Below are 15576 nucleotides of genomic sequence, written 5' to 3' on the forward strand. Positions count from 1 at the left end.
GCAGCACTCAAGCAATCACTGTGGGTGTCAACAGTGATGGCCACCAGTGGAAGGTAGCAATCACTGTAGGTAACTGTCAACAGTGGTGGCCACCAGAGGGAGGTAGCAATCCCTGTGGGTAAGTGTCAACAGTGGTGATCACCAGAGGGAGTTGATATGACAACAGTGGTATGTGGTAGATGTACTGACTAAGGAGTGATGGGCAAATAGGGAAAGCATTAGAGCAACAAGAAGAGATAATTAAGAATCATTTGGGTATTTAAATAGTGATGTTTAACCAGCTGAGGTAATTATCAACTGATCGTTGGTAAGTGAGAAATGTGATGGTTACCAGCAGAGGCAGTTATGCACTCTATGGATAAATTAAACAGAGGTTTCTGGGAAGCTGAGACAATTATCAACTGATTGTGGGTAAATTAAAAATGTCATGGTTACGAGCAGAGACAATTATGAACCCATGGGTAAATTAAACAGTTGTTATGGCATTAGGAAGGGCATCCAGCTGTAGAAACGTTGCCAGATTGGATTGGAACCTGGTGCAGCCTTCTAGTTTGCCAGCCCCTCAGCCAAACTATCCAACCCATGCCAGCATGGAAAGCGGATATTATACGACGATGATGATGATGTTTCTAGGAAGCTGAAGCAATTACCAATTGATTGCAGATAAATGAAAAATGTTATGTTAATGAGAAGAGGCAGTTATGAATCCATGGGTAAATTAAGTTGTGGTTTTTATGAATCTGAGGCAACAACCAAATGATTGTGGCTAATGAAAAAATGTACTTGTAATCAGCAGAGACAGTTATGAACCCATGGGTAAATTAAGAAGTGGTTTGTAGTAAGCTGAGGTAATTATCAACTGATTGTGGGTAAATGGGAAAAAGCAGTAGAGGCAGTTATGAACCTGTGGGTAAAATAGTGATTTTTAACCATTGGAGGTGATTGACAATTGATTGTGAATAAATGAAAAAAATGTGATGGATAATAAGTAGAGACACTTATGAACCGTGTGGGCAAAATAAATAGTTTTTAATCAGCTGTGGCAATTACTGATTGTGGGTAAATTGGCCACTGAGGTAACCAACAGGAGTAATTAAGAAAGAAGTTGATAAATAAGTTAGATTTAACCAGGTAATGTAGTTACCAATAGAGGGTGGGTAAGTGAAAAATGTGATGGTAATCAGTTGAGGCAGTGGGTCGATTTACCTGTGAGTATTTGTGGTTTCTAGTAAGCTGAGGTAATTACCAACTGGTTGGGAGTAAAATGAAAAAGCGATGGTAAGCAGGAGAGGCAGTTATGAACGTATGGGTAAAATGGTGTTTTCTTTTTACCATCCGCTAAAAAAAAACTCTGTGGGTAAATATACAAAAAAACTTTGATGGTAACAGGCAAAGATGGTTATAAATTTGAAGGTAAAATAAAGTGGATTTTTTAAAACCATCTGAAGTAATTACCAAGAGATTGTAGGTAAATAAAAATAATAAATTGATGGTAACCAACAGAAACAGCTATGAAATACAGTCAGTTTTTTTTACCAGCTGAAATAATTACCAAGAGATTGTGGATAAATTTTTTTAAATCTTTGATGGTACTTAGCAGAAACAGTTAAGAACTTGTGGGCAAAATAAAGTTTTTTTTTACCACCTGAAGCAATTACCAAGAGATTCTGGGTAAATAAAAAAAAATTGATGGTAACTAGCAGAAACAGTTATGGGTAAAATAAAGTGGTTTTTATTTATTAGCTGAAGCAAATACCAAGAGATTGAGGTGAAACGTTAAAAAAATTTTGATGGTAACAGGCAGAAAACTGAGGGCAAAATAAAGAAGGTTTTTTTCACCAGCTGAGGTAATTACCAAGATATTGTGAGAAAATGTTTTTAAAAATGTGATGGTAACCAGGGGAAATAGCTATGAACCTGTAGTTAAGACAACACTTTTTCCCTTTTACCAGCGAAGGTAGTTACAAAGAGGTTGTGGGGGAATGGAAAAACTTTGATGGTAATCAGTAGAGACAGTTATGAACCTGTGGTTAAAATAAAGTGGCTTTTATTTACCAGCTGAGGTAATTATCAATGAATTGTGGGGAAGAAAAAAATTAATGGTAACCAACAGAAACAGTTACAAACATGTGGGTAGAATACAGTGTTTTTTTTTTTACCAACTGAGGCAATTACCAAAGGATTCTGGATAAATAATAAAAATTTATGGCAACAGAAACAGTCGTGGGTAATCTTTCCTTTTTTTTTTTACCAGCTGAAATAATTAGCAAGAGATTGTAGGTAAAAAATAAATAAATAAATGTGGTGGTAACCAGCAAAAAGTTATAAATCAGTGGGTTTTATTTACCGGCTGTGGTAAGTACCAAGAGATTCTGGGTAAATATAAAAAGAAAAAAAAAATGGTGGTAACCAGCAGAAAGTTGTAAAAAGTGGATTAAAATAAAATAGCTTTTATTTACCAGTTGAGGTAATTACCAAGAGAGATCCTGGGTAAAAAATTTGATGGTAACCAGCAGAAACAGTTATGAACTTGTGGGTAAATTTAACAAGGATTTTAAAAACCAACAGAAGCAATTACTACCTGTGGGTAAATTAAAGATGATAGTATCCCGTGGAGATAGTTTATCCCCTAACTGGGGCTAGATCTTTTTAAACGGAGCCGGTAACTCTGAAGGTGATGGTATAGTTACCAACCCAACTTTGGGTAAGTTACACGAGTGGTAAAACCATTAGAGGCAGAGAAAAAAGAATGGGTGGGCAAAGGTTTTCGGTGTGTACCTCTATTGCTAACAATAGGTGGTTTATGCTGCTGAGGTGAGCAAAATACCATTGCAGTAGTATATCCGGAGTAATAATGGTAAGCAAAGGACAAGAGTTAAGTCGATGGTATGGTAGCAATATGGAAGTGGTGTAGGTGATGTGATGTTTCATGTGTGGTGGTGGTAGTTCTTGTTATGCTCCACGTCAAACTCTAATGAACAAAACCATGATTAGAGACATTCCAAACCATGGTTAGAGACATTCCAGCCATGACACTCCAATGTTTTTTGGAGCACATTACTGCTGATCCATCTGCTATTTAAAAACAGCGAGGTGTGAGTTTAGGCAGATTTAGCTGCTATTTCTAGCAGGTTGAGATCATAGTATGGTGATGGAGTGCATGAAGATATGGTAATATGTTGGTTTGTGTACGTGTATATGTGTGTGCGAATATACATATATTCATAAATATGTATGTGTATGTGTGTATATATCTATCTATCTGTCTATATCTATCTATCTATCTATTTATTTGTCTGTCTATGTATGTATGTATGTATGTATATATGTATGTATGTATATATGTATCTGTCTGTCTATCTATCTATCTATCTGTCTGTCTGTTTATCTACCTGTCTCTCCATTTGTCTATCTATCTATCCATCTATCTATTTGTCTGTCTATGTATGTATATATATGTATCCCTCTGTCTGTCTGTCTACCTATCTCTCCATCTATCTATCTATCTGTTCTTGAGCAAGATACTCCATTTCACATTGTCCCATCCACTCAGCCGCTAACAGCTAACCCTGTGACAGACTAGCTCTTCGTTTAGGACGAATGAGTGATCGTGGTCACTTACAGATCAGAGAAGATGGGAAACCAGCCCAGAGAGTAGTGAAGGTATGTGGCCGAATGGTCAGCGCATTGCAGTCATGACCACAAAGTCGTGGTTTCAATTCCTGAACTGGGCAGTACATTGTTTTCTTGAGCAAAACACTTTAATACATGTTGCTCCAGTCCACACAGCTATCAGTGAGTTAACCTGTGATGGACTGGCGTCCTGTCCAGGGGGTATGTAGTCATCTTGGCCACTGGTATGCTACGGAAACTGGGCAACCGGCCCCATGAACCAAAGGACTCGAGAGAGTAATGTCCAGCAGTTGATGGTGATGATGATGATGACGATGATGATGGTGATGACATGTGCCATTCTCGTTGTAAGCAAAAGACAGTCGTAAAATAATAATGGTATGATGATATTATAATGGCATGATTCCAGAGATGGCAATTAATGTAAGATGCAAATACCATTTTAATGGTAAGGTAAAAAAAATTTTTTAAAAAACAAAAAAAAAATTGTATATAATGATAGCATGAAATTCATACCATAGCAGCGAGTAGAGACAAAATTTTGATTACACCACTGAAATGGTATGGTCCCAGAAACCATAATTAATATAGGATACATATACCATTCTAATGGTAAGAAAAATTAATTGTGTATAATGACTGTTGCAGCAGTCAGCAGAGTCAAATGTTGACTATACCACCACAATGGTATGGTTCCAGAGATTGCAATTAACATATGGTACGAATACCATTCTAATGGTAAGCTAAAGACAATTGTACATAATGACTGTATGATGGTGTGGAGTGACTATTGTAGCAATCACTATTGTAGCGAAATGGTATGTTAAAGACAATTGTATTTAATGGTAATATGAAGTGCATGTTGCAGCAGTCGGTAGAGACAAATGTTGATTATACCACTGCAATGGTATGGTTCCAAAGAACACAATTAGCATAAGATACAATTACCATTTTAATGGTAAGCTAAAGACAATTGTATAAATGATTGAATGATGGTATGGAGTGACTATTGTAGCAGTCACTATTGTAGCCAAATATTGAGTATACCATCACAATGGTATGGTTCCAGAGATCACAATTTGTATAAGATACATATACCATTCTAATGGTAAGCAAAGGAGAATAGTTAATAATTATGGAATGTATAAGAGGCAGTCAATACGGACAACATATGACATATACCATTACAGTGGTATGGCATTGTTTCACATAACGGTTATCACTCCAGAGATCACAGTCAACACACGGTATGGCAAGCAATTAGTTCAAAGAATAAACACCAATACCATCATAATGGTATGGTATACAGCCATTTAAGAAGAGTAAACAAACAAATATACCAACATACCATCAATGGTATGATACAACTGTAATCAATTTTAACATACTGCTGCATAGTTACATAATACCATCACAACGGTATGACATATAATAATAAGAATGCATATCAATATATAATACAGCTATACCATCTCAATGGTATGATGTACAGTTCAGACCATTCTTTGTAATAATAATAAACCTATAGGTTATGATGCTAACATGTTGCTATGATACCATCATGATGGTATGGTGTAGTACACAACCGATTAAGAGAAGAATTAATTAACAAGCACCAAATGCACACACAACCATCCATGCAGTCAATACGATGGTACGATGTGAGTGAATTTAAAGTAGAATATGACACCAAGAGGTCTGGAAAAGTATTCTTCAACTAACTTGCACTCTCTCTCTCTCTCTCTTTCATATGTGTGAAATTTATTAACCCATAGGAAAATCTCTGTCACAACAAATAGTTTTGTAACATAAAGCGTGTAAAGGTAACAAAAATAGTAAATAATTACATTAATACAGGCGTGTAAGTAATTTATTTACTATTAAATATAACAAAACAAATTATCTTTACATGCTTTAAGTTATGAAACAATTCATTACGATATAGAAATTTTCCAAGCGTTAAATAATTTTCGTCCTACTATATTTATATCGTCATTTATAACTTTATACACCCCTTATGGCTTTCTCGTATATCATGCTATATATTCTATGCTTTTGTAGAATGATAGATACAAAAAAGAGCCTGTTGATGAGTAGTATACATACATACATATATAATAGATGTATGTATCTCCATGATGTGAGATGTCCAGTGAGAAATATATCTATATACAGGGTGTCCACGAAGTCTGGGTACATGTGGATTAACACATACTTTAAAGAAATTATTATTTCTTATATTTAATTTATTTATTTATGCGTTTCAGCCAAGTGGCTGCGGTCATGCTGGTCATGCGTTGTTTATGTTATGATTTTATTTACTCCATGTACCCACATGGGGATTAACACATACTTCAAGAAATTATTATTTCTTATATTTAATTGTTTATGTTATCATTTTATTTACTCCATGTACCCACATGGGGATTAACACATGCTTTAAGAAATTATTATTTCTTATATTTAATTGTTTATGTTATCATTTTATTTACTCCATGTACCCACATGGGGATTAACACATGCTTTAAGAAATTATTATTTCTTATATTTAATTGTTTATGTTATCATTTTATTTACTCCATGTACCCACATGGGGATTAACACATACTTCAAGAAATTATTATTTCTTATATTTAATTGTTTATGTTATCATTTTATTTACTCCATGTACCCACATGGGGATTAACACATGCTTTAAGAAATTATTATTTCTTATATTTAATTGTTTATGTTATGATTTTATTTACTCCATGTACCCAGACCTTGTGGACACCCTGTATATATAAATATATGTGTATATATATATATATATATATATATATATATATATATATATATAGAGAGAGAGAGAGAGAGAGAGAGAGAGAGAGAGAGAGAGAGAAAGAGAGAGAAGAGAGAGAGAGAAGAGAGAGAGAGAGAGATAGAGAGATAGAGAGAGAGAGTGTGTGTGTTGTGGTGTTGCATTTCTGCACCTGCATCACGAGAGGATATCGATGGGGATGTCTGTGACGAGGGGACTGCGGCCCGTGATGGAGGGCTCTCCCCTTTCTTGTTCCCGCCGGTGGCTACAGAAAGTGAACCAGACGAAACCGAACAGCAAGACAGCGCACAAGAATCCGACAGCCTGAAAAAAATGAGGGCAGAGAGAGAGAGAGAGAGAGAGAGAGAGAAATCGTTAATGACGCTAATCGACACACAGTTGGGGGGGTCACAGCAAAGCAGAACAGACCTGGGAACAACCATAGCTAAGAGGTAGTTCCAGACTCGTCAAAACCCTGGCACTCCTGAAACTAAGGCCCCACTACCAGATGCAGTTTCAAATCGTACTCAAGACTCTGTAACAACAACAACATCAACAACAATAACAACAACAACAACAGCAACATGACCAACAGCTGTAGTAATACTTACAATAGCTCCTTCAATTTGACTGAAGTCCAGTCGGGCCTCCTTCACGGCGACAGTTTCGCTGAGGTTGGATAGACTGGTCACTAGCAGGCTGTCCGAAACCACCCAGAATACCATCAGCACAATACTGACCGTTATGTCCTGTGTGCGGAGAAGAACAAGCCATTGGTTAGTAAATCGTGTTAGCCAACATCGTTATCACCATCATCATCGTTATCATCATCATCATCATCAACATCATCACCACCACTCTCATCATCATCATCATCATCGTGATCAACAGCTTCACCAAAATCATCATCATCATCACCATCACTGGCACCTTCATCATCATCATCATCATCATCATCACCAAAAACAATAACAATATTTAACAAAAACATCTTTAAATGATTATTCTGACCGTCCTGCCAAGCAAATGGGAAGCAGTAATTGAAGTAGATGGTGAATATGCTCCGGAATAATCATTTAACAATGTTTTTGTTACATGTTGTTTATTGGTTTTGTTGAATGAAATTTGTTGAAAGAAAGCCGCAATAATTATGCACCAACCCAATATATATATATATATATATATATATATATATATATACGTTTAAGATGATTCCCATGCATTCCCTGAAGAGAAGGTTACAATTTTAATATCACAGATCCCTATGGATCACACAGGTTGTAATCCTTTGAAACATATGTAGGAATAAAGTATGCAATTATAACATGCGTTTTCTCCATTCCTTAAATTTTTAAATATACTCAAATACCCAAAATTTCAAGGAGTTCCTGCCTTAAAAACAGGAACTAAACCACAGTTATTTTGTGTTCTTTGCTACATTGGTTTCTATTAACCCATTTATTCTATCCGAAGAATTTTTATTCATTAAGATAGAAGAAATACATACAATTAAATATATATATATATGTGTATATATTTGTCCAGAATCACTCTGGACATAGAGGAGGAGAGGAAATAGTAATTCAGTGAAGGAGAAGTAGTGAGAGTAATAGCCCTGACTGAGAGGGTAACAGGAATGAAAAAACGGAAGGGGTGATAGATTAATAAGAAAGGAAGGGGTGAAAAACTCAACATGAGTATATGTGTGTATGTGTGTGCATGTACAAAGGAAGTGTGTGAATGTTTGTACCTGTGATTATTATGTACCTTATTTATATATAAAATGATGGAGGCGCAATGGTCCAGTGGTTAGGGCAGCGGACTCGCGGTCATAGGATTGTGGTTTCGATTCCCAGACTGGGCATTGTGAGTGTTTATTGAGCGAAAACACCTAAAAGCTCCACGAGGCTCCGGCAGGGGATGGTGGCGAACCCTGCTGTACTCTTTCACCACAACTTTCTCTCACTCTTTCTTCCTGTTTCTGTTGTGCCTGTAATTCAAAGGGGTCAGCCTTGTCACACTCTGTATCCCGCTGAATATCCCCGAGAACTACGTTAAGGGTACACATGTCTGTGGAGTGCTCAGCCACTTGCACGTTAATTTCACGAGCAGGCTGTTCCGTTGATCGGATCAACTGGAACCCTCGACATCATAAGCGACAGAGTGCCAACATACATACATACACATACATATATAAAATACTACACTTAGCTGTCAATTATTGACAGCACGTGGGTCAGCTAGTTATTTTTTATATTTTTTGCTAAGAACTCACCACAATGCATGGCATAATTTTCAGATCGAGCAGAACAATGATGCAGGTTATCACCCCGGAGACGAACGTCACGACGGACACGACGATGTAGAACTCAAACGAGTGGACATGATTGAAGTCCTTTGCGTTGAAGTCGTAGTATGTGACTCCATTGCTGGACCAGCTGCTAACGAGGGCGAATGGAATCAACGAACATACCTGGAAGAAGAAGAAGAAAAGATAATGATTTAATTAGACATAACTATACCTGTGTATGATTCACTAACGGTTGGTCAGCTTTGGCTTTCATACCTTGTTTCCCAACCTCATGGTCCAGGGTTCAGTCCCACTGTGCAGCACCTTGAGCAAATGTCTTCTACTCTAGCCTCAGGCCAGCCAGATCCTTGCGAGTGGATTTGGTAGGAGGAAACTGTAAGAAGCCCGTCATACACACATATATATATATATAGGTGAAGGTGTGGCTATTTGGCAAGAAGCTTGCTTCCCAAACCACATGGTTCTGGGTTCAGTCCCACTACATGGCACCTTGGGCAAGTGTCTTCTACTATAGCCTCTGATGGCCAAAGCCTTATAAGTAAATTTGGAAGACAGAAACTGAAAGTAGCCTGTCATATATATGTGTGTGTGTGTGTGTGCTTCTTTGCATCTGCATTTGTTCATGGCGAGATAATCATTATGTAAGGGAGGTAACTCCTTACAAGGGACGTAGCTCTGGGTACTATTCATACATACATACATATATATTTTTTTTGAATGATTTTATTTTACAGTTCCATTGATGGATTGGAGCTGTAGAATTCGAATCAGCTTTCTCCTTTCTGGTTTTGAGAACCCTAATTGTATGTATGTATGTGTGGTAAGTAGCTTGCTTACCAACCACATGGTTCCGGGTTCAGTCCCACTGCGTAGCACCTTGGGCAAGTGTCTTCTACTATAGCCTCGGGCCGACCAAAGCCTTGCGAGTGGATTTGGTTGACGGAAACTGGAAGAAGCCCGTCGTATATATGTGTATGTATGTATGTGTTTGTGTGTTTGTCCCCCCAACATCGCTTGACAACTGATGCTGGTGTGTTTACGTCCCCTTAACTTAGCGGTTCGGCAAAAAGATGACCGATAGAATAAGTACTAGGCTTACAAAGAATAAGTCCTGGGGTCGATTTGCTCGACTAAAGGCGGTGCTCCAGCATGGCCGCAGACAAATGACTGAAACAAGTAAAAGAGTATGTATGTATGTGTGTGTATATGTATGAATGTATGTATGTATGGGCCAATGAAGGAGACACTGGTAGAAATAGCAGCCAAATCTCCATCAAATGACATCCCACTGTCGTATGTATGAGAAGTCCATGGACTGGTAGAAACATTATCACTCCAAATAAAATTCGAGGCAGCGTTTTTTGTCTGTCTTTACGTTCTGAGTTCAATTTCCGCCAAGGTCGACTTTACCTTTCATCGATAAAATAAGTACCAGTTGCATACTGCGGTTGATGTAATCGACTTACCCTTCCCCTGAAAACACTCTGGTCCCGTGTTTGACTTTGCAACCATATTCGTATGTACGAGCGAGAGGAGGGCCTCAAATTGATATCTAGACCTGTTAGAAATAGCCACTAAATCGCCCTCAAATCACACCCTACTGCTTTAAATTTGGGTGGGATACATTAGATAATGTTGTTCTTGATGAACTATGCCTGAAAATGCGATGAAATGGTTAAACTAGAACACGCACACACATGTACATATACGTGCAAACGCATACAGTAGAAGCCGCTTATTATAATCAATTCTGGCTAGAACCTTTTACATAGAACGATAAGGACCTGATAACATTAAGCAGAGTATACAATATCTTGTGGACGTTTGAGACCCACCGATTTTCATGATAACATTATCCATGAATTTAATAAGCGGATTCCTCTATGAGGGTATGAATATATATATATACATACATATATATATATATATATATATATATATACACACACATATGTATACATGTAAATATACATACGTATGCATGTATACACTCTCACTTACGCAAACGTATGTATATGCGCACTTTTTATAGGCCTAGACGCACATCATATCAATGAACAAACACATTGACACATAGAAACACAAACGTGTGTTTTACACACACATATATGTACACAACGGGAAAACATCGAGTTAAGAGAAATAATAAAATAGAGAAGAAGACATTGCTGTATTTTTTTAGAGAATAAAACTCGTCAAAACAAACACAAACACGGAAGAAAATAACACACACACACACACATGTACATCAATATTTATAAATGATGGGATGTGTAGAATAAATACAACAGCAGTAATATGAATCGACCACATAAAACAACCACATTATCAACAAAATATGTATAGATACATTAAATGAGACACTGAAGTACTTCAAATAGCCACGAAAACAAACGATACATATTAGGCACGAAAACCTGACAGACGACAGCGACAAAAAAAAAAAATACGGCAGACGACTTCGCTGGAAAACGAACTCAAAAACCCGATCAACCACTCGGTATCGGACCACAACACCTGCATAGGACATGCATAGATGCTTGTCCTATGTATTTATGATATCTAAATGCACTTACCACGATGAAAAGACGGAGTATATTGGGTGCTAATGAAAGTTTCTCCAGATGGAGTCCCGCCATTTTCCGTATGTCTCGTCTGGTTTCTTTGAATTGAAAGTTTGTACGAAACTACGGCTGCGATTGGCAGCATGGTCGTCATCGTTGTCGTCGAATTGATTTTTTTCTATTTCTAATTATTAATTATTGCTTACATTATTAGCATCATTATTACTTTTGTTTTTGTCATTTTTGGCTGCATCGACATCATCATCATCATCATCCTGATCATCACGTTACCGAGTGATTGTCATATAACGTTATGCGAAGGCGTTGGCGGCGTAGGATCGATTTAACATTAGTAGCTCTATCTCTCTCTCTCTCTGTCTTTCTCTCTGTCTGTCTCTCTCTCTCTCTTTTCCTTTCTCTCTTTCCCTTTCTCTCTTTCTCTTTCTATCTTTCTCTTTCTCTTTCTATCTTTCTCTCTCTCCCTTTCTCTCTCTTTCTCTCTCTTTCTCTTTCACTCTCTCTCTCTCTCTCTCTCTCTCTCTCTCTCTCTCTCTCTCTCTCTCTCTCTCTCTCTCTGTGTCTTTACATCACTACGTTTTGAGTTCAAATCCTACCCAAATCAACTTCAGTTTGTTTTTCTACTGTCTATAAAACACGGGTATTTATCGTATATGGTGGACTTGTGGGGACAGAGTAGGGAGCGAATTAGCCTCTTCAATAAAACTGAGTTAGTTGAAAACTTTTTAAACATACGCGCGCGCGAATTTATGTATGTATGTATGTATGCATGTATGCATGTATGTATGTATGTATGTATGTATGTACTCTTACTCTTTACTTTTTTACTTGTTTGAGTCATTTGACTGTGGCCACCCTCTTTTAGTCGAGCAAATGAACCCCAGGACTTATTCTTTGTAAGCCTAGTACTTATTCTATCGGTCATTTTTTGCCGAACCGCTATGTTACGAGGACGTAAACACACCAGCATCGGTTGTCAAGCGATGTTGGGGGGACAAACACATGTACTTGTTCACACACACACACACACACATAGACATGAATATAGGCACACACGAAAAGACATGAATGTACACACACACACACACATACACACACACACACACACACACACGCACACACACACACAAAGCGATTTGGTGGTATAGAAACAGAAAAACAACAGTCACACACACACAAGCAGATACTCTCACTCACACAAACATACACACACGCCTCCGACTTCGTCTGTCTGTGTGTCCAACAGTTGGTTACTTAGCTGCCATAACAACCAAAACAAAATAACAATGGATCGTATAAACCCAAACATCGCGTGGAAGTTTTAATGTCTATTTGTTATCATCAATCAATCAAATCCTGCCTGTAAAAAAAAAAAGAATCGCTTCTTTATATATCGAATCGTTTGGATGAAAAAAATCGTGACAACCCTAAGAAACTCACCAAAATTTTTCACTGGGACATTTAATATTTGATAGCCCGAAGAAATGTTATTGAAATATTTCAAGAATATTCTAGCCCCTCAGGTAAAAAAAAGCACTCGACATGAAGAGAAAGTTAAGCATATTTTCAAGATGGAGACGCAAAGGCTAAAGTTATGACGACTTAAAGGGACAGATAAAGAATAGGGGACAAATATATAGATAGATTGACAGATAAATAAGGGAATTTTATATCTTTGATAATGTTTATAATTTTAAAATGTTTTTTGATTTTCAGTTTCATTTATTTTCATATTATTTTTTGTAAATTTTTACGATCTTATGTCTTATATTAATATTATATGTTGTATTTATTTCTATTGTGGCGATGTTTTATTTATTTATTCTGTTTTAAAGAGATGAGCGGGCAAAGTTGTCAAGCTAGTCGGAGAAAATGCTACGCGGTAATTTCTTCCGGCGCGTTACGTTCTGAGTTCAAATCCCGCCGCGTCCCACTGCGTAGTACCTTGGGGCAAGTGTCTTCTACTATGGCCTCGGGGGGGGGGGGGGGCGATCAAAGCCTTGTGAGTGGATTTGGTAGACGGTAACTGAAAGAAGCCCGTCGTATATATATGTATATATATATATATATATATATATGGCGATCTTTCGGTATAAGTACGCAACAACTTATATATATATATATATATATATATATATATATATATATATATATATATATATATATATATATATATATATATATATATATATATATATATATATATATATATATATATATATATATATATATATATATATATATATATATATATATATATATATATATATATATATATATATATATATATATATATATATATATAAGTGCAGGAGCGGCTGTGTAGTAAGTTGCTTGCTTATGAACCACATCGTTCCGGGTTCAGTCCCACTGCGTGGCACCTTGGGCAAGTGTCTTCTACTATAGCCTCGGAGGGCCTTCCAAAGCCTTGTGAGTGGTTTGGTAGACGGAAACTGAAAGAAGCCCGTCGTATATATTTGTGTGTCTGTGTTTGTCCCCCCTACATCGCTTGACAACCGATGCTGGTGTTTGTTGAAATTTCTTGAATTCATAGTCTTTGGATTTTTTTAAAGTCTGCTAGGCCACTAGTTTAAATTGATATTAATTAATATTAATTTCTACCCTCATTGTGTTTATATATGCATTTGTATGTGTGTATATATGTATGTGTGTGAGTATATATATATATATATATATATATATGTGTGTGTGTGTGTGTGTATGACGATTGGCACCCATGCCAACGTCGTCTCCTTCATTGGACACGTAACTCGGCTTGCGAAGACCTGTTGGGGCAAGCGAAATCGTGACGGCACCAGTGCCCAGCGTCGCCTTCCTGGCACTTGTGCCGGTGGCACGTGTAAAGACATTCGAGCGAGATCGTTGCCAGTGCCCCTGGACTGGCTCCTGTGCAGTGGCACGTAAAAAACACCTTTTCGAGCGTAGCCATTGCCAGTACCGTGTGACTGGCCCTCGTGCGGTGGCACGTAAAAGCACCCACTACACTCTCGGAGTGGTTGGCGTTAGGAAGGGCATCCAGCTGTAGAAACTCTGCCAAATCAGATTGGAGCCTGGCGTAGCCATCTGGTTTCACCAGTCCTCAGCATGGAAAGTGGACGTTAAACGATGATGATGATGATAATGATGTGTGTGTGCGTATATATGTGCATGTATAAATGTGTGTGTGGCTATGTGTTTTCTGTTTACGTACACTCATTTTGAGTCCCCTTTCACCATCCTTGTCACTAATTCCAGTCTTGCCCTTCTCCCTGCAGGATGGTGCAGCAAAGATCTGCGCTGTGTGCTGGTCGGCGAACAATGTAAAATGTGCTGTGTGCACCTCGGACCGTGTCGTTCTGCTGTACGACGAAGCCGGAGAGAAACGAGATAAATTTTCCTTGAAGCCTGCAGATCCAAAGGTCAGTTCCCTTCTCATTTTTTTGTATTTACCTGTAGAAAAAAAAGGGGCCAATGGGATAAAATAATTCAATGGAGCTTTCTCCAGGCATAGCTGTGTGGTAAGAAGTTTGTTCTGGGTTCTGGGTTCAATCCCATCACTTGGCACCTTGGGCAAGTGTCTTCTACTATAGCCTCCAGCCGACCAAAGCCTTGTGAGTGGATTTGGTAGATATGGAAACTGAAAGAAGCCTGTCATATATATATATATATATGTATGTATGTATGTATGTATGTATATCTGGTGTAGCTCTATGGTAAAAAACCTGCCTCCCAACCACATGGTTTCAGGTTCAGTCCCACTCCATAGTACCCTGGGGTAAGTGTCTTCTGCTATAGCCTTGGGCAGATCAAAGCTATGCGATAGGATTTGGTAGGTGGGAACTGAATGACGCCCATCATATATGTATATGTGTGTGTGTGCATATATATATATATTATATATATATATATATATATATATATATATATATATATATATATATATATATATATATATATATATATATATATATATACATACATATACAGGGTGTCCACAAAGTCTAGGTACATGGGGATTAACACATTCTTTAAGAAATTATTATTTTTTATATTTAATTGTTTATGTTATCATTTTATTTAGGAATAGAGATAGGGATATACTAATGTAGAAGGATGCATATAGTGGTGTGAGAATAGAGGTAAGGTATAGTGAGTCTTACATTTTAGTCGAAATTAGGGTTAATAATATTTCTGCGAAGGAGAGGTAGGGTGGGTGCTGTTTAAGTCTACCTCTCCTTTATAAAGAAGCA

General features: G+C 37.4%; 2 protein-coding genes across 3 annotated transcripts in view; one reads left to right on the forward strand and one right to left on the reverse strand.

Moving 5' to 3' along the window:
• Positions 1-2207: 2207 nt before the first annotated feature.
• On the reverse strand, positions 2208-11476 carry LOC106873884 (uncharacterized). Of its 2 annotated transcripts, none has more exons than XM_089343978.1 (4): positions 11321-11476; positions 8709-8906; positions 7045-7182; positions 2208-2372 (listed from the first exon to the last, which is right to left on the reverse strand). In XM_089343978.1, exons 1-4 carry the CDS (start codon positions 11381-11383, stop codon positions 2340-2342), a joined length of 432 nt encoding a protein of 143 aa, XP_089200104.1. In that variant the 5' UTR covers positions 11384-11476; the 3' UTR covers positions 2208-2339. The 2 variants fall into 2 exon arrangements, with proteins under 2 accessions (XP_089200104.1, XP_014776894.1); XM_014921408.3 differs by having other exon boundaries at positions 2239-6757.
• A 968-nt stretch (positions 11477-12444) lies between these two features.
• LOC106873882 (intraflagellar transport protein 172 homolog) overlaps positions 12445-15576 on the forward strand; it is a 78147-nt gene continuing 75015 nt past the window's right edge. The window contains exons 1-2 of the mRNA XM_089343974.1: positions 12445-12849; positions 14602-14745. Coding sequence (XP_089200100.1) covers positions 12811-12849; positions 14602-14745 — 183 coding nt within the window. The 5' untranslated portion in view covers positions 12445-12810. The remainder of the gene's footprint in view (positions 12850-14601; positions 14746-15576) is intronic.

This window comes from Octopus bimaculoides, chromosome 28 (genome assembly GCF_046866305.1).
Source record: "Octopus bimaculoides isolate indiv1 chromosome 28, ASM4686630v1, whole genome shotgun sequence".
Taxonomy (NCBI): Eukaryota; Metazoa; Mollusca; class Cephalopoda; order Octopoda; family Octopodidae; genus Octopus; species Octopus bimaculoides.